Source organism: Mobula birostris, chromosome 26, assembly GCF_030028105.1.
Source record: "Mobula birostris isolate sMobBir1 chromosome 26, sMobBir1.hap1, whole genome shotgun sequence".
NCBI classification, from domain to species: domain Eukaryota; kingdom Metazoa; phylum Chordata; class Chondrichthyes; order Myliobatiformes; family Myliobatidae; genus Mobula; species Mobula birostris.
In genome coordinates this window covers 15,138,560-15,159,634 of record NC_092395.1, presented here as the reverse complement: position 1 = coordinate 15,159,634, position 21,075 = coordinate 15,138,560, and the positions used below count along the sequence as shown (strand labels likewise).

Sequence of the window (21,075 nt, the reverse complement as noted above, 5' to 3'; positions counted from 1 at the left end):
GAAAGCCTAGGTGACAATTGATGTTTTCCAAAATTGCTTTGTTTCACATTTGTGCTGTCACGATTATGTCACATACCAGCAGCAAGAGATGACAAATTGAGTCCGGTTTTAATATTAAAACCACTATATTTATTTACATCTACTCAAAAATATAGAAAATTAAATAAACTACTTTCTTAAACAGAAGTTAACAGTGTTATGCATCTATAGCTCCCTTACAGTCAAACTTAGAACCTGTTCTTAACAAATCTTACTCAAGCACAGTCTTACAGTGGCAGTTCAGAGTCCCAGTAATTCACGAAATAGGTAAGAGGAGAGACGTGCGGATTCACAATGCAGCCACGAGGCGAGCATGACGAATTCCAAAGATTCCACGGCTAGCGAACGAATAAATGATTACTGAAGATCCCAACTGAGGAATACTGTTCCGAAGTCCGCGAAGAGCAATTTCACAAAGTGAATGTCACGAAATCCACACCCATGGATTATACGAAGGACAGACATGTCTCCACAATGCACAGTGTGCCGCTGATTAACCCAATCTTTTGGGTTTGGGTAAGCATTAGACTCTACCGTTCTTGATCATGAGCTGTTCCCGGATAGCTCGAAGTGCAGTCTTCGCTCTCTCTCTCTCTTTCCTTCGACTCCCTTCTCAGCAAAACGTCATTTCTTTTATACCGTCGGCATATGTCATAAGGTAACACTCACAGAAACGAAACTGTGGACTCCCAGGAAAACAAAACTGTGGACACGTAACAGTGCACAGCAATGAATGGTATTATAAAGAGCATGATCTTGACACAGCATTGTTGGTGCTTGATAATGCCCCAGCCACCCTGAGAACCTCGACACGCTTCAGACCTGCATTCCTATAGAATCAGAATCAGGTTTATTATCACCGGCATGTGACATGAAATTTGTTAACTTAGCAGCAGCAGTTCAACGCAATACATAATATAGAAGAAAAAAATAATAATAATAAAAAATAAATAAGTAAATCTTATTTCGTATACTTCACCTTCACCCAACACCACTTCATTACTCCAGCCAAAGGAGTAATACTGAATTTTAAAACTTACTACCTTTGTCACACATTCAATCAACTTGTAGATGAAACAAAAGGTTAAGACAAATAATCCATCAGGCAATTTTGGAAAAACTACAACGTTATGAAAGCTGTAGACAATATCAGAGCAGCCTGGGATAAAGTAACTTCAAACTGCATGAATGAAGAGTGGAAGAAGCTATGGCCTGAGGCATGCAATGACATCCTGGTATTTCAGGTCGAACCAGTCATTCAAACCATCATTGAACAGGCCAATGAAACGGGATTACAGGATGTTAATGATGGCCATGTGACTGGATTCTCATAGTGAGAGCCTTAATAATAAAGATCTTCAAGAATTGGCAGAGCAACACATCCTGAGTGAATCTGAGGACAGCAAGAAACCTCACCACAAAATTCCTCAGCACTAGCATCAACATGATCACACAAATCATGGACCAGTTCATCAATAATGACCCCAACTGGGAGCAAAGCAGTAAGGCAAAGAGGTGTTTTTAACATGATTTCCTGCTACAGAGAATTGCTTTATGAGAGGAGAGTTAAGAAAAGGCAGTCAAATCTTGACGCCTCCTTGAAAAAGAAGCCAAAGTTAGAGGAGGACCCACAGCCTGGTCTCTCCTCTAAAACCATAACCACCACCTGCTTCCCTCCCCTGCTGCTGTGATGTGTTGCAGGCAACAAACAGGATGCTAATGATCAATGACATAATTAAGTTGAATATACTAAACTGATTAACTAGAACAGAAATGGGTGTAGAAGGAATCAAACTGTATGAAGGACAACCAAACCAGAAGGTGAGGGTGAGGCCAATGTAACTGTTTAACCTTCAGATCATCAATTCTTACACCATGTCAGGAGTGACCATAGCATCAAGACCCAAGGTGGTCATACTGCATCAACAAGGTCTCTACCAAGCAGAAATTTCACAGCAGACAGGAGTTTCAAGATGTGCTGTCCAAGCTCTTCTGAAGAAGCACAAAGAACCAGGCAAGGTTGAGGACCAAAAACACAGTAGTCAGTTATGGAAACTGAGAGATACATCAAACTGACATCCTTTCTAAATCGGAAGTAGTGCTGCACTGCTAGCAGCTCTGGACTTACAGAAACTACTGGAACCCAGGTACACCCTCTACAGTCGAGAGAAGCCTGTCAGAAATGATCTTCATGGCAGAGTTTCAGCCAAAAAGCCATTCCTCTGAAGTGGAAACAAAGCCAAGGGACTCACCTATGCACAAAAACACAAGGACTGGGGTGCAGAACAATGGCAGCAAGTGCTCTGGACTGACGAGTCAAAATTTGAAATTCTGGGCTCAAACAGGAAGCAGCTTGTCTGTAGAAGAGCTGGAGAGTACGACATGGATGAGTTGCTGCAGCCAACAGTAAAGCACAGCCGAGGTTCCCTGCAGGTTTGAGGCTGCAAGTGATATGGTCAGAATTAATGGAATCCTTAACGTTGAGAAGTGAAAGCAAGTTCTCATCCATCATGCAATACCATTAGGGAGGCATTTGATTGGTCTCAACTTCATTTTGCAGCAAGGCAATGACACCAAACACAGAGCTAAGGTCATAAAGGATTATCTTCGGTGAAAAGAACAAAGAGTTTTGCAACAGATGGTACGGCCTCCACACATCCCTGATCTCAACATTATTGAGGCAGTCTGGGATTACCTGAAGAGATAGAAGCAAGCAAGACAGCCAAAGTCTGCAGAAGAACTGTGGCAAGTTCTCCAAGATGCTTGGTACAGCCTACCAGCTGATTTTCTTATAATACTACACGACAGTGTACCAAGATAACTGATGTAGTTTTAAAGGCAAATGGTGATCACATCAAATATTGATTTGATTTAGTTTTTTACTGTTTACTGCTCTTTATAGTATTTTTTTGATATTCAGAATTTTTTCATTTCACTATTTTTGAAAGCTTCTTTGCTTTTCAGAATTTTTTACATGTGCCTAAGACTTTAGCACTGTACTGCATATTTCTTATTGTAATTTAGCTCTTTTTCTATTATGTATTACAATGTACTGCTGCCGCAAAACAAATTTCATGACATTTGCCTGTGATATTAAATTGGATTTTGATTCTGAACCTGAACCTATCAACTTCCGCTTTACATATATCCAATGACTTTGCTTCCATAGCCGTCTGCACCAATGAATTCCACATTCATCACCCTCTGGCTAAAGTAATTCCTCTTCATCTCTGTTGTAATGTGATGTCCTTCTATTCTGAGACTGTGTCCTTTGGTCCTAGAAAACAGTCTATACCTTTAGTCTTTCCACCAAAGTGCATGACCAACACTTCTAACAATGTATTCCATCTGCCACTTCTTTGCCCATTCTCCTCTTCTCTTCAAGTTCTTCTGCAGACTACTTGCTTCCTCAACACTACCACCACCTCCAATTAGGTTTGTATCATCCGCAAACTTAGCTGTTATAATTTGTACCCCACATCCTGGCAACTATGCAGAGTTGCCAGGATGTGGACTCTACTTCTCAGAGTCTTCTTACTCTTTCAACTTCTTAACTATACTCACAAAGGTTCTATATCTTTTAATGCTATATCGCTTCTAAGGATTTGATTCAATGTTTTAATAATCAAGCTACCTCATCCCTATGCCCACCTGCCTGTCCATTCGATGTGATTGTGTATCCTTAGATGTTAAGCTCCCAGATGTAATCTTCTGTCAACCACAACACTATGGTGCCCACAACATCATACCCAATTCTGACTATGCTACATCTATCTTATTTCATATACTGTGTGCATTCAAATATAACACCCTTCAGCCCTATATTCATCACCTTTCTTTTCAATTTGCCTCCTTGTTGCTGGAAGTTAAATTCTTATCCCTATCTAATTTTTTTGTTTTTATTCTGTACTCCAATAACCTCTCTTGCTTTTTTCTTCCCTTTCACATTATCCATATTTTTCCGAGCTGTTGGACTCACACCCCCACCCTCTACTAGTTTAAAGTCCTGTCCACAGCTCTAGTTATGTAATTTCCCAGGACCCTGGTCTCAGAATGGGACCGGTGGAGCCCAATTCATCAGAACAGCTCCCTCCTTCCCCAAAATTGGTTCTAATGTTCCAAAAATTCAAACCTACTTCTCCTGCACCAATCTTTGAGCCATACATTTAACAATGATCTTTTTAACCCTGTGACAATTAGCACATGACCAGTGATGAGCTAGCAAGACCATCATCTACATAAGTCACTAATGAAACACATCTCAGTTAAGCTCTTATGATACCAACATCTTTTGTAATCACTCAACTTGACTATTTAAATGCTTCTCAGTTATCCAAATATCTGTTGCTCTTAACATAGGTAGCAACAAACCCATTCATCATTACCAATTGACAGTTGCCCATACATCCCTCCGTTCAGCAATTACAGTGCATTTGGCTAATTGGGCCATCGGTTAATTGGGGCTCCCGCTTATTTGGGAAACCTTAAAAAGAAAAACTGATTGAGAAATAACTGGGATTCCCTTCATTTATTTGGTATACTATGCCGCTTCACTGGGCCAGGAGACCTTTGCTATACAATTTACAACCCGCGTCTATCAAATGCACTTATGTATGGCAGTTGGACACTACAATGTGCTTAGAGCTTCAGTTGCGTCTGCTTGTGTTCAAAAATCAGCGATTTTTGTCGCTGATAGTTGATGAGAAATAAGCAAAGAGACAATTCAGAACTATTTTGCTCACTGCGGTGTCAAGCATTCAGGCTTGGAGATGCCAGAGATGGCTAGCAAGTGAAAATTAAACGATTTCACTACTTCAACCATTTAGGAGCTACAAAGCATTTGAAAGCCTCAATAATTATCTTGAATATTACAATGAAAATGAAGATTTAGAGGATGCAATTGTCAAAGGTATTATGTGAACGTAGTCCATTCTCTGCACCAGGTGTCTGTGCTGATTTTGTTCATTTACAGTTAATCAAAGAATACAGAAGTGTACACTGGATGAATCATAGTCAAAGTCATACTTTATTGATCCCGGGGGAAACTGGTTTTCGTTACAGTTGCACAATAATAAATAGTAATAAAACCATAAATAGTTAAATAGTAATATGTAAATTATGCCAGTAAATTATGAAATAAGTCCAGGACCAGCCTATTGGCTCAGGGTGTCTGACCCTCCAAGGGAGGAGTTGTAAAGTTTGAGGGCCACAGGAAGGAATGACTTCCTATGACGCTCTGTGTTGCATCTCGGTGGAATGTGTCTCTGGCTGAATGTATTCCTGTGCCCACCCAGTACATTATGTAGTGGATGGGAGACATTGTCCAAGATGGCATGCAACTTGGACAGCATCCTCTTTTCAGACACCACCGTGAGAGAGTCCAGTTCCATCCCCACAACATCACTGGCCTTACGAATGAATTTGTTGATTCTGTTGGTGTCTGCTACCCTCAGCCTGCTGCCCAAGCACACAACAGCAAACATGATAGCACTGGCCACCACAGACTCGTAGAACATCCTCAGCATTGTCCGACAGATGTTAAAGGACCTCAGTCTCCTCCGGAAATAGAGACGGCTCTGACCCTTCTTGTAGACAGCCTCAGTGTTCTTTGACCAGTCCAGTTTATTGTCAATTTGTATCCTCAGGTACTTGTAAACCTCCAGCATGTCCACACTGACCCCCTGGATAGAAACAGGGGTCATCAGTACCTTAGCTCTCCTCAGGTCTACCACCAGCTCCTTAGTCTTTTTCACATTAAGTTTCAGATAATTCTACTCATACCATGTGACAAAGTTTCCTAACGTAGCCCTGTACTCAGCCTCATCTCCCTTGCTGATGCATCCAACTATGGCAGAGTCATCCGAAAACTTCTGAAGATGACAAGACTCTGTGCAGTAGTTGAAGTCCGAGGTGTAGATGGTGAAGAGAAAGGGAGACAAGACAGTCCCCTGTGGAGCCCCAGTGCTGCTGATCACTTTGTCGGACACACAGTGTTGCAAGCACACATACTGTGGTCTGCCAGTCAGGTAATCAAGAATTCCTCCATCGATAACTATTCAAAACTATTACACAGTTTTATAGTACTATAGTAGTTTCGATAGCGTTTGAATTTTTTTCTATATTTCTTTTAAATACAGTGTCTATAAAAGTATTAGACACCGCCCCCCCCCCGAAGTTTTCATGTTTTATCATTCTACAGCATTGAATCGTAGTGGATTTAATTTGCCTTTTTTTGACACCAATCAACAGAAAAGGGCTCTTCCCTGTCAAAGTGAAAACAGATCTCTACCAAGTGAGATAAATTATTGCAAATATAAAATACAAAATAATTGATTGCATAAATATTCACCCCCTTTAATATGACATACCAAATCATCAATTGTGCAGCCAATTGGTTTTAGAAGTCACATAACTGGTTAGGTGGAGTGTGCAGTCAAGGTGTTTCAATTGATTGTAGTAAAAATACACCTGTATCTTGAAGGTCCAACTGCTGTTGAATCAGTATCTTGGCAAAGACTACATCATGAAGACAAAAGAACACTCCAAGCAACTCTGTGAAAAGGTTAATCAAAAGCACAAGTCAGAAGGTGGATACAAGAAAATTTCCAAGTCACTGAATATCCCCTGGAGTACAGTTAAGTCAATCATCAAGAAATGGAAAGAATATGGCGCAGCTGTAGATCTGCCTAGAGCTGGCCATCCTCAAAAACTAAGTGACCGTGCAAGAAGGGGACAAGTGATGGAGGTCACCAAGAGACCTATGACAACTCTGGAGGAGTTACAAGCCTCAGTGACTGAGTTAAGAGAGAGTGTGCATACAACAGCTGTTGCCCGGGTGCTTCACCAGTCACAGCTTCATGGGGGAGTGGCAAAGAGAAAGCCACAGCTGAAAAACACTCAAATGAAATCTCAGCTAGTTTGCCAGAAGGCATGTGGAAGACTCTGAAGTCAGCTCAAAGACAGTTCTATGATCTGATGAAACCAAGATTGGGTTTTTCTAGCCATCAGACTAAACGCTATGTTTGGCTCAAGCCAACAATACACATCACACGTCATCAAAAACACACCACCCCTACCATTGAGCATGGTGGTGGCTGCATCATGCTGTGGGAATGCTTCACTACAGCAGGCCCTGGAAGACTTGTGAAGGTAGAGTGTAAAATGAATGCAGCAAAATACAGGGAAATCCTGGAGGAAAACCTAATGCAGTCTGCAAATGAACTGCAACTTGGGAGATTTGTTTTCCAACAAGACAATGACCCCAAGCATAAAGCCAAAGCTACACAGGAATGGCTCAAAAACAACACAGTTAAAGGCCTGGAGTGGCCAAGTCAGAGTCCAGACCTCAATCCAAATGAGAATTTGTGGCTGGATTTGAAAAGGGCTGTGCACGCACGATCCCCATGCAATCTGACAGAGCTTGAGCAGTTTTGTAAAGAAGAATGGGGAAAAACTGCAGTGTCCATATGTGCAAGGCTGATAAAGACCAATCCACACAGACCCTAGGCTGTAATTGTTGCCAGAGGCCCATCTACTAAATATTAACTTGAAGGGGATGAACACTTACGCAATCAATTATTTTGTTTTATATTTGTAATTAATTTACACCAATTTCTAGGAATTTGTTTTCACTTTGACATGAGAGAGTCTTTTCTGTTGATCAGTGTCATAAAAGCCATATTAAATCCACTGTCATTCAATGTTGTAAAACAATAAAACATGAAAAGCTCCAAGGGGGAGTGAGTACTTTTTGTAGGCACTGTACAGATATTGTTACTCAGTTAAACAGTAGTTTGTCTTTTTATACCTTTTTAACTAGTCCCATGAAACTTTGGCTAATTGTGGCAGCCACTTAATTGGGCCAAAATGAACTGGTCTCAATATGTCCCAATTAACTAGAATCCACTATATTTTAAAATTATATTTCCTGTTGTTAAATTTATTCATGACCCTAAGTCCTCCCCATTTCTGTAACCTCCTCCAGTACTACCACCTTCTGATTCACAGCTCTCATATATTACTGGTAGGAAGGCTTCCAACCATCTGGACCCCAGGTTCTTAAACCCCTCCAACAGGCTCTGCTCTTGATAATCCTCAATGTTTATTACCTTGACCAAATACCTATAGATCACCTCCAAAAGCCTATTAAACATTGTTTGAAAATGATCGTATGAAGGCCCTTAAGAGGTTATACTGAATTAAAGACACTATGTAAATGCATTATTATTTAGCTATCAACTCCTCCTTACATTCATGTCAACAAAGTGATTCTGTGAATCCATGAAAATGGAATAATGCTTGGTAACTTGGTTACACCATGCATCAACTTATAACTACCAGCTACTATTCAGAATTCAAGCTCCACATTTCAACTGTTTGAAACCATTTTCACCCCACTTCATGCCACTTACAGAATATACTGTATATCAGCAATTCTATCTGTAGCATGGACAAAAGATATTGAAAGCAACATTAACAATGGATAATCTTAAATCAAAGAAGCCCAATGGAAAACTGTACATCAGTATTTTTTGAAGTGGTATTGCAAAGTGAGGCATTTTATACGTCATATCTATGGCTCAGTTTTAACATCAAACCTCTCCCTGTACAGTAACAAAGACACAACTGTAGCACACTGTAAATCTGAATAACGTTTTAAAAAAATTATGGAAATCAACCACATTAAACTCAGGGTTTGCAATATTAAAAAAAAGGCTCTGAAGGGGCTTCATTTTACATTTGCAATGTGCCCTAGGGCAATGTGGAATCAACAGAACTACTTAGTCAGAATTTAACAAAGTTTGAAGATACACAAATCTAATAAGGTTGGAAAGGAACTTTAACAGTTTCATCTTAACACAGAGTGCAATAGTATATTTAGTGTATATGCACATCCACAGAATATATTTTAATTATGGTCCACTCAGGCAAGACTGAGATAACTTAAAATGCAATTATGGTACACTATGAAGTTCTAACGTAGGACATTAAATACTGCAACAAACAGGAAAAGGAAAGAAAACTGTGAAGTGGAGTTCTTATTGTTTTGTAACAGTGTTAAACTCAAACATCATTTATCCTGATACCATAACTGTTTATTACAGATCTCAAATAACTTGCATTTCATGGCTCCAGAAGTACCCACTGACTTTAAGCACAGTGATCACATGATATACAGAGACAATTTCCAACTCCATTCTAATATTAGACAATAGGGAGTGCAACTTGTTCTGAAAAATTAGCTCCTTCTGAGCTTCATTTTGAACCTGGCATTGGCAAGGATCTTCGAAGCATAAAACAACCGGTAAATATAAAACAGAGGAAGGTCATTTGTTTTAAGGTAATGGTCTTGTGGCATATCATTTTATTTTCAAGGCCTCCAATGCAATTTTTTTGCCCAAATAAACTATCCCAAGTAGGAAGAGCCTAAACACATTTTGCCATACTTTAAAGAATTTTCCCCTCACCCCCTCAAGGACAAACTTCAAAAAGAGCTGGATATACATTTCAAATTTGTGGGATAAAAATTATTCACAAGGAAATAATGGTAGATACAGTTTGGGGGGGGAGGGGTTAAGTCATTTAGTTGTCTTTCTAAGAACTATTCCATGAATGAAGAGCTGAAGGGCTGCTGTGCGTTTCTCACTGTTAGTGTGAACACTGAGGACAACAGAGGCTTGGCTTGGGCCTACTCCAGCTGTTCGGGAGCCGATCTGGGATTCAGTCTGGTTTAGGATGCTGTAGGCTTGCTTCTGTTGTTTGCACGATGCACGTTTTGTTTTCTCTCTCTCTCCTTCTATGCACAGTGGTTTTTGGCCTTTTTTTTTAAAAAAAAGGTTAATGTTTTTGGCTTTGTGGCTGCCTATAAGCAGCCAAACTTCAAGGTGTATAATTTATACATTCTTTGATAAGAAATGTGCTTTGAACCTTTGAATATTCTTAGGCAGTCCCTCAAGATTGACGACAAATGACCTCATTTGTGGATTCTGAAGTGGCTAATTAATGCCAATGAAACTTCCACACAAGTGTTGTAAGAGGAGACTAGCAGGTGGCTGGGCAGTTTATGAAGTGTGTGCTCCTTTGACTGGCTAGGAGGCATTTTGTGTGTTCCAGATGTATAGCCTCAAGCTTCTTAATATCAGCCCAAGCACTTATAAATTTTTAGAGTGGTTATGGAACAGAGGACACCAAGAATCACTGTAGATGTACTTCAAGCAAGCTTTGAGCTTGTATTTCTGTCTGGTGTTGGAATCAGTTGTTGTTTTAAATATTTTTATAAGATATTAGTTGATTTAAAGCAAGACTAAAATTATAGTTTTAATCATAGTTTCCTTTAAACTGACATAATTGATATTTTTAACAATTTGTACCTTTAACAAACTCAAGTATTTGTTTACAGTATGGAGGTTCGTCCCCCCCTTACTAGCAGATGGTGGCATAGCAGTTACATATACCATTTAATTTTTAATTGGCTAAGTATTAGCACATTATACTCCTGTTATAATTGTTTTAATTGTGTAGCATATTAACTGAATTATTTCTATCTGAAGAATTTCTATTATCTTGAGTATAAAGCTGGTAGATTTTTCAAATGTGCCATCTTCGTCTTCTTTTCATTGAATCTATACTTTGCTTCTCAGCTCTTCACTTAGTTTCAAATGCTTTGTAACTTTGTTTAACTGTAAAATAAACGATCATAAAGAATCAATGAATCGAAGTTTTTCGCTCATTCCTGAACGCCTAAAAGAACACAGGGATCAAAAATTACAAACACCTGACACTGGCTAGTAACCTCCCTGCACAACAGACTTTGAGTAGAGTTTCTGTTTCAGGAGCCTGGTGTTAGGCATGAGGGTGAGGTGGTCTGCCCCACTCAGCTAAGTGAGTAATCAGGGTCTCAATGTTTGTGCCCTGGAGAGGCCACTCCAACCAGTGACTACCAAAGGCGCAGTACCCATGGTCGACCACGACCAACAGAGGCCACTAACACAATGCTGGAGTCTTTGATCTGATAGAAGTCACTTCCTTTGGTTCACCTATCCCTCCAGTAAATTTAGAGGATTTTACAGAAACAGTGTTAGTAAGATTTTTGCAGTGCCTTCTGATCCTGCTGTAGATAATCCAAGTCTCAGAACACAAAGGCAGGTATGGATCACTGCTGTCAAGCCTATTCTATGAGTTCTCAGCCAAGTCTGAGAATTCTATTTTTAAATATGCTTCAAAATTCAACCAAAGCACTTCTAACAGTGAAGATGATGAATTTTATCACCAATGTCTGCCTTCATTAAGGGGCAACTCCATAGCTCTTGAAAACTGTACCCAGCTTAATACTCTCCTGTGCAGCAAGGTTCTGTTACGCAGACTTTACCACTTTGTTCAAGATAGACAAAGTACATACACATTATAACCTTTAATTATTTCTTCAAAGATATAAAATAAAGTGTTTTAATAGAACATAATTGGGCACCATGGTAGTGCAGTGGTTGGCACGAGACTATTACAACTTGGAGCATCGGAGTTCGGAGTTCAATACCAACATCATCTGTACGTCCTCCCCATGGGTTTTCTCCGAGTCCTCCGGTTTCCTCCCACAGTCCCAAGCCATATTGGTTAGTAGGTAAATGGTTATTATATATTGTCCTGTGATTAGGTTAGCGTTAAATATGTGGGCTGCTGGGTGGTGTGCATCGAAGGGGCTGAAAGGACCCGCTCCGTGCTATATCTCTAAATAAAATAAAATAAAATAATTGAAGTGTTATTCTAATTCTCCTACTTTTAATGTGTGGTTTCAATATACACATTAGCAATTTTTTAAAAAAGAATAAAAGCCATTCATTTGAACAATACCTCATCACATAATGTATCAAAAGATTGTGCACACTTTAGTAGTGATTGAGTTGCAGAATTAGTATGCCAGAGACTTGAATGGAAGATCTGGAATTACGAGCTCAGACTCTACCACAGGAGCTGGGGAATTTAAATTCACTTAATTAAACAACCTGGAATAAAAAGATAGCATCAATAAAAGTGATGACTGCAATAAAAAAAACTCCAAGGATGAAAATCTGCTGTCCTTATCTGACTTCGCCAGTGACCACAGACCCACCACAATGTGACTGACATAAATGCCTTGTGAAAATTAGTTTTATCAAAATGCTATAGTGAGGTATTGGGCTGGAAGATGCAGGATCCAATCAGTATGTTATGCTCACCTCCCAACAGGGTGCCCATTTTCCAGCCACACTGCAATGATTGTTCAAGGTGGACTAGTTGTAAGCGACAACTAGGCCTGAGGCAGTGCAAACAGATCCCCTGCAGATGCCCTTCTGTCATCTTGGTCAGAGATTCCCATAAATAGTTGAAGTAATCTATCCAAAGGAATTAAAAATGTTAAATCTCAAATAATTTAAACACAATTTAAAAATATAAATTGTAAAACATTTATTTGCATTCATACCATCGTATTCCATTTATCTGTGCTATAGTGTGGTGAAATCTAATTAAGGGACATGCAGACATGCCCACTGGCACATACTGGCAGTTCACTTCAAAACTGCCCATTAGCCATCAGCATCATTCAGCCCATTAGAGAAAAATGTGCTGCACGGCACTAAACTATGCACTAAATAGATCTTCCAGTTGACCAAAAGATTTCTCTCACAAGCATGAAGTGACGAGCTGCCTAAATTTGCTGCTGTCAGTGCTTCATTATGGTAGAAGAGGTAGTAACACAACGATGCAGTTTGGAAGAGTGGACCAGGGTGTCCACATCACTTCATATTAATCACTCAATGTCAATACCATCAAAGAACTGAATGTGGACTTCAGAAAGGGTAAGATGAGGGAACACATACCAGTCCACATGGAGGGATCAGAAGTGGAAAGAGTGAGCAATTTCAAGTTCCTAGGTATAATTATCTCTCAGGATCTATCCTGGACTCAAAATATCGATACAGTTGCAAAGAAGACACAACAGTGACTATATGTCATTCGGAGTTTGAGATTTGGTATATCACCAACTCACAAATTTCTACAGATATACCATGGAGAGCATTTTAACTGCCTTCATCACCATCTAGTATGGAGAGGGGCAAAGCACAGGATTGAAATAAGCTGCAGAGAGTTGTAAACTTAAGGTTGATTTACATTTCTGCGTCAAATTGACACCGTAACCTACGCAAGTGGCCTACGCACACTGTGAGCATTTATACTTGTGCGTTGGTGTGTGTGTCGCTCTGCAATTCACGCTCGTTGTGCATGCATACACACCTGCCCTTGCAAGGCTTCATGGTCATGGTAGTCTTTCTCGGGGTAAACAAGTTTAAAGCCAGTGTCTTTTTTTGTAAAAGCGAAATGTGTCCTCCATAATTTCGGAGGTCTGTAAAGCTTTATGGGAAGGATTGCAGCCAGAGTACCTTCCCTGCCCTTCAGTCACCCAATGGGAAGCTATTGCAGCGTAGGAGGAAATGCGATGCTATCAAGCAGACCAATCACAGTTGTTCCAGTCTGCGTTGCCGCAACGCGTAGTTACATTTGGGAGAGGTGTGCGTCAGGCTACGGCGTAGGGATCTGCGTAGGCCCTGCATAGGGTTTGCGGCAACGCCGTACCTACAGCGTTGATTTGACACAGAAGTATAAATCAACCTTTAGTCCACTCCATCATGGGCACTAGCTTCCACAGTATCCAGGACATCTTCTAGGATTGATTAATAAGGCAGCATCCATCATTAAAGACCCCAGGTCATGCTACCATCAGGAAGGAGGTACAGAAGCCTGAAGGCACACACTCAACAATTCAGGAGCAGAGTTTTCTGCAATTGATTTCTGAATCGTCATTGAACCCATGAACACTGCCTAATTACTTTTTTATTTCTATTTTGGCACTACTTATTTAAATATACATAAACATTTTATATATAGTAATTCATGCTTTTTCCTCTAGCATTATGTAATGCACTGTACTACTGCTGCAAAGTCAACCAATTTCACAACATATGCCGGTGATGTTAAATCTGAATCCAATTCTGAGTAACAAAGTTTCCTGTTGATTCCACCACATACCTCAGATAATGAATCAATACTCATACTCATCGAGGACCATCTGGAAGAAGTACTGAAGCGAACAAGGGCACAGAATCTACCGTATGCAGCGCACCTCAATGTCTATGAGCAAAACAGCCAATATAACATCACTGCTGATGAAGCTAGGCAAATCAAGAAAGGCAATATTAATCTGCCAATGGTAAGAAATGAGAGGAACTAAGGGGAAAAAACACCTGAGCACAAAATCATAAAAACTTCAATGTCTTTTGCAGTAATCCAATTTTTCCTGATGTATCAGTCTATAAGAGCACCTGAAAGCTGGATATTCCTACTTTCGACAAAAAGGAGATACCTGGATAAATCTTCTATATTGTTAGATATATGTAATTTTCATAACTGTACTGGAACATCTTGACCAGAGGTGCAGCTAGTTCTGGAGCATTCTTCAGAACTACAGCTGAGATGTTGTTTGGTCCCATAGTCTTGGCTGGATCAGGTGCTATCAGCAGATAACTGGATCTAGTTAGCAGTTCTGGATGAACGTGGTTGCAAATGTTTTAATTTTTTCCTCAATATTCATATGCTAGTTTCCACCTTCATTGAGGATGAAATATTCACCGAGTTACTTCTACCAAATAGTTGTTTTATTACCTACAAAATACTTGTGACCAGATGTGTTAATATTGCAGAGCTTGGATTTAAATAAACTAAAATGCTACCATCTTCCACTATCCATACAAAATACATCTCCATTGACCAGAAACACTACTAGATAGACAACGGACACCATCCCTTCAAGAGCAGATAAAAATTGAGCATTACACAGCAAATAACTTGTTTCTAAACTCCCCAAAGTTGCATCAATCAGAAGGCATACATCGAGAGTGACAGAATATACTTCATTTATACGAACATGTATGTGGGGAGGGGTGTAGACAGTAGCATAGTGGATAGCATAATGCTTTATAGCGCCAGCGATTGCATAAGGGTTCAGTTCCCGACACTGCCCGTGAGGAGCTTCTATGCTCTCTCCATGACCGTGCGGGTTTCTTCTGAGTGCTCCGGTTTCCTCACACATTCCAAATACGTCCAGGTATTAAGGGTTAGTAAGTTGTGGGCATATTATGCTGGCTCCTGAACGACAACACTTGTGGATTCCATCAGCACCTTCTGCGACTCTTTATGCAAACAACGCATTTCAATGTATGTTTTCACGTACAGTACGTGAGACAAATAAAGCTCATCTTTAAGAGTACAGCCCCAATAACATGAGAAGCTTATTTACATCTGTTAAAAATATTCAATCATCCAGTGGTGTACTGAGACTACAGTGTGCATCATGGAGTCATACAGAATGTAAACAGGTCCTTCAGCCCAGAGTCTGCACCAACCATAATCAACCCATCTACACCATCCCATTGTCAACCCATTAAATGCCAACCACCATCAACTCATTCACGCCAACCTCCATCAACTCATTTACGCAAACTCTCCACTTCATTTTCTTCCATTCTCCTCACATTTTCAACAACTCCCACCACATTCTACCAACCCCCTACAAACTATAACTTCACTACTAGCTGCATGAATAGGGGCACCATACCTACAAGACACATTACAATTATTTGTCAAGGTAATTTTGCCAATGCCTTCCAGATCTGTAATATCTGCCACCTAACAAAAAAACACCATATCAAGACAAGGTACAGAAGCGGAATTAGGCCATTTGGCCCATCCAGTCTGCTCCGCCATTTCATCATGGCTGATCCACAATGCCAGTTTCACTCCACATCACATATCATCAAGTTCTAGAAAAATACAACGGTTCATTCATTGCTGCTGGGGCAAAATCCATATCTTCACATTGACTTGTAACCACAGTGGCTTGACAGACACTCACCAGTGTCTTCTCAAGGATATTAACAACTACACCAGATGAATGAATAAAAAAACTAGTTGAGCAAGTCTGAAATTCTATAACAATTTGTCTGAATTTGAACATTTTAAAACTCTAATTCTACAATTGCTATAGAAAAGAAAATATACAGTACAAGTTCCCCTTTAAGTTATAAACCATAACTTAAAGGGTATCCATGCCTGTTTCTTATTGCTGCTGGGTCAGAATCTATAACACAAGCTACTGTAATAGTTCAAGAGGGTCCAACTATCTTCTAAGGTTTATTCAATAAATGTAGATTTAATGTTACCTCAAACAAAAGTGTATTTTGGTTGAAATGGGATTCCATTGCATCATCTATATTTATTACTATATATTATTATTATTAATATTATCATCACTACCTCCGCCACCTCCAGTTTAAATTCCATGCGGAATATTTTGGAGGATCAAGAACCAAAAACCAAACCAATCTAGTCCAGGTTGTCAGTTAGCTAATTAAAACATCCATTTCATTATATCTAACTCAGCTTTCTTATATTTCAGCACAGATGTGCACTCAAATATGCATACTTTTTGCATACTTTGCTGACTATTATTTAATAATTACTCCAGAAAACTCAAAATGAAAATGCATAGCTGTACAACAAAACACAAACAAAACACCTTGCACTTTTCACCCATTAACAACTATGCTGTAGACATCGATGCAGGAGGCAAGGCTGCTATTAGAATATTGGTGGAAATTATGACTAGTCCTGATATAAGTTGTGATTATAGAGTTCATTGAGTCAGAGAGATACAGCACGGAAACAAACCCTTCTAGACCACAGAGTCGCAGCAACTATCAACCACCCATTAACTCTACCGATATTCTGAGCAACTCCCCACAGAATCTGCCGCTTACCTATATAAATAGGTGTAATTTATAATGGTCTTGTAACCTGAAAAAACGTACGTCTTTCGGATATGGTTGGAAACCAGAACACCCAGAGGTAAGTCACAGGGAGAACATACAAACTCCACACAAAAGCACCCAAGTCGGAAATTTGAACCTTAGCGCCACACTCAACTGCGTCATCGTTTATCACATTTTAAATCAAATGATTATGAGATTAATCATTTTTCTCACTCTGCCATGAGGGGTTTTACATTGGACTTTCACGTTTCTACAATGCCATTCTGTCGCATGTCGCAGCTCTTCCCAGAGTTCGGATCTTAACGATAATGATTTTTAAATAAAAACAACTTTCACGTATTAAACCGGTTTTTGAATCTCGTAACAATCTTCCGTACCATGTGTACTTCAGCTGCTTTGACACATTTCTTCACTCAACTGCACAATGCGATTCAGTTTGCCTGTCTTACGTCATTTACACAACTAGACAGAGTTTATCACGTACAACTGTGATGAAATAATGTCCATTATTATCGTTGTAGGACCAGACTTGCGCAACGAGCATTGCATTGACTATAACATAATGGAATTTAGCGACAGAAATAAGTCATCCAATCGCAAGCCAACAGACAAGTTTTCAAAACTCCTTTACCGCTCTTAACAACTATAATTTTACAAAAAAAACCTTCTTGATGAAAGATTTTAACCCGAAACGCCGGCAATTTCTTCCCATTCCCAACAAATTCTTCTCAACCCGTTGATTGCTCATCGCCTTGCCAACTCACATTTGACACACAGACTCAGACAGGCCGTATAGAAAAGTAATACGGTCTGAAATGAACTTCCTTGGGAGGGGGAAAAGAGCAATGGAAGATTATAAGTTTTTGCTTTATTTTAGAAGAATCGGAAGTCGATCGCGACAAAAAAAGCTCAATCTTTCATATATTTTACTACGTGCATCATGCCACTATACAGATGCACAATGAATTGAAAGATAATTCCACTGATGAGTTAACAACATTTGGTTAAGAACCAACTGCAAGCAAAATCTCAGATCCTTTTTGCCTCGGAATGCGCAAATAAATACGTGCAGTTTATGTTTGCACACATACTCATCCACAAGTGCGTTTGTACACACAAACTTAAAGAACATCAACACAAGTATGAACACGTGCACACATACACAACCGTGCGTAAATATACACAATCAACACTGGAAATATTCGGCAGATCAGGCCGCACCTGCGAGAAGAGCAAAGTCAACATTTCGTGTTGAAGACCCTTCGCCCTAAACCTATCCCCCCCCCCCCAGGTCAGTACACGGAGGGTCTTCGATCTGAAACGTTGACAGTTCCTCTTCCATAGAAGCGGCCTGACCTGCTGAACATTTCCGGCTTTTATCGCACATTGCAGCTTTTTTTTAAAGGATTTTCTTAAAGATACGCACTCTTGCATGCACATGCGCACACCCAAATAAAATATATGTAAGTGGCCACACAATTTACTAAAACATGTATTGCGCGTCCACTCGCTTCTGTACTTAGGTGTGCGCAAACGGCAAAGTGTGCATTACACTAGCAATTAATCGCGTACGATACAGATAGCTACCGGCATTGCACGTAAGGCAAACCCGCGGTCTCATTCCAACACACACACACACACACACACACACACAGCGCAATGTGGCACGAAGTTTACAAACAGAGAGTTGGATGACGCGCAGGCGCAGTACGCGCGGGCAGCTGTCAGCTCGAGCCCGGCCGGGACAGGCGCTCGCGCCCCCCACCCACCATCACCCCCCTCCCTCGATGCAAAATCACTCGCCGTCAATACCTGCACCCCGCCGGCTCCAAAATCCAACAACCCCAGCGCTTCAAGCTCCGCCACCTCGACCTACACCTCAACAGCCGGCCGCTCGGGGAGCCGGTAAGTACGCGGCCGCCGTCATTAAATCACATCGGGGTAAAACCAGCTCTTTCGCCGCCTCACCTCCGCCATATTGTTTCTGTCTCTGCCTGGGAGATCCGAGCGCCCGTGCCCGGATGTGAAGTCGCCGGGCGCTCAGCAGCGCCGTTTCTGGCAGCGACAGGAACTGCAACCGATCAGCAGGGAGGAGGCGGCGGTGTCATCGGGGGCGGAGTGGTGCCTTGCTTGCGTTTAAAGAGGATATCTTCCCCCTCCCCACACACACACACACACCTCTTTGAGAAGTCTAAAATACAGCGGAAAAATGCTGCTAAGTCAATGAAGTCGAAATGGAGTTTATTGTTGTGTGCACAAGTACACGCAGGCACAGGTGCAATGAAATACATACAGCAGTATCACGGTATTCACAAGAAAAAAACATAAACCACAATTTTTACAAGAAAAAGCACAATCGGAACAAAACAGAGCCCATTTTATTGCAAACTGTTCGTAGTGTTGTTACACTGAGGTGATGATTAGGGTTGTGCCAGATGATTCAAGAACCAAATGATTCAAGATGTTGTTGAACTTGGTGTTGTAAGGTTTCAGCAGCTGTGGAAGCTGTGAGAAAATGACATGGTCTGGATAGTGGAGATCTTGTGAAATGAGTAAGAAGCGGACTTAGCCCACAAGGACAGTCTTTCCCACCATCGGAAGTATCTACATGAGGCACTAACTGAAGAGTCTCAACCTGAAACATAGACTGCCCAATCCTCTCCACAGATGCTGCCTGACCTGCTGAGTTCCTCCAGTACCTTTGTGTCAGATTTCAGCATCTGCAGTATCTTGTGTCGCTGAGACAGTGTTTGGAAACAGCATCATCAAACAGAGAGACATAAGATACAACGATTCACACACACACACACACACACACACACACATGCCACTTGGCCATCTGAGTTCCTCCAGCAGGGAGACCAATATCCTGGCGGGGAGATTTGCGAAGGCTACTGGGGAGACTTTAAACTAGAATGGTTGGGAGGTGGGAATCAAATTGAAGAGACTAGGAGAGAGGAGGTTAGTTCACAAATAGAGAAAGCTAGTAGACTGTGTGGGGGAGGACAGGCGGGGGACAGAGAACGGGAGCACTCAGACCGAAGATGTAGGAGAGAAGAAAGAAAAAGATAACAATGTTGTTTACACTATTAGGGATAAACAGAGAGTAAAAGGTGGAGAATTTCTTAAATGCATCTAGTTTAATGCTAGGAGCATTGTAAGAAAGGCGGATAAGCTTAGAGCATGGATTGATACCTGGAAATATGATGTTGTAGCTATTAGTGAAACATGGTTGCAGGAAGGGTGTGATTGGCAACTAAATATTTCCGGATTTCATTGCTTCAGGTGTGATAGAATCGGAGGGGCAAGATGAGGAGGTGTTGCATTGCTTGTCAGAGAAAATATTACAGCGGTGCTTTGGCAGGATAGGTTAGAGGGCTCATATAGGGAGGCTATTTGGCTGGAATTGAGGAATGGGAAAGGTGTAGTAACGCTTATAGGGGTGTACTATAGACCACCTAATGGGGAGCGAGAATTGGAGGAGAAAATTTTAAGGAGATAGCAGATATTTGTAGTAAGCACAAGGTTGTGATTGTCGGAGATTTTGATTTTCCACACATAAACTGGGAAACCCATTCTGTGAAAGGGCTGGATGGTTTAGAGTTTGTAAAATGTGTGCAAGATAGTTTTTTGTGGCAATACATAGAGGTACCAACCAGAGAAGAGGCAGTGTTAGATTTCCTGTTAGGGAATGAGATAGGTCAGGTGATGGAGATATGTGTTGGGGAGCACTTCGGGTCCAGTGATCACAATGCCATTAGTTTCAGTATAATTATGGAGAAGGATAGGACTGGACCCAGAGTTGAGATTTTTGATTGGAGAAAGGCTAACTTTGAGGAGATGTGAAAGGATTTAGGAGGAGTGGATTGGGACAATTTGTTTTATGGGAAGGATATAATAGAGAAATGGAGGTCATTTAAAGGTGAAATTTTGAGGTACAGAATCTTTATGTTCCTGTTAGGTTAAAAGTTTGAGAGAGCCATGGTTTTCAAGGGATATTAGAAGCTTGGTTCAGAAAAAGAGAGAGATCTACAATAAATATAGGCAGCATGGAGCAAATGAGGTGCTTGATGAATATAAAGAATGTAAAAAGAATCTTAAGAAAGAAATTAGAAAAGCTAAAAGAAGATATGAGGTTGCTTTGGCAAATAAGGTGAAAATAAATCCAGAGGGTTTC

General features: G+C 40.6%; 1 protein-coding gene across 7 annotated transcripts in view; it reads right to left on the bottom strand.

The window, feature by feature from the left end:
* LOC140188335 (mesoderm induction early response protein 2-like) overlaps positions 1-18,912 on the bottom strand; it is a 105,242-nt gene extending 86,330 nt beyond the window's left edge. The window contains exons 1-2 of one of the 7 annotated variants that reach the window (XM_072244487.1): positions 18,867-18,912; positions 12,252-12,407 (exon numbers count right to left, since the gene is read on the bottom strand). Coding sequence is in view for 1 of the 7 variants with exons in the window: in XM_072244484.1 (XP_072100585.1) it covers positions 18,867-18,875 (9 nt within the window). In the remaining 6 variants the exon portion in view is untranslated. Of the gene's footprint in view, positions 1-12,251; positions 12,408-16,886; positions 16,939-17,111; positions 17,205-17,275; positions 17,309-18,710 lie in introns of those variants that run through there. The other 6 variants (XM_072244485.1, XM_072244489.1, XM_072244490.1 and 3 more) reach the window with 6 other exon arrangements.
* Between the last annotated feature and the right edge of the window lie 2,163 nt (positions 18,913-21,075).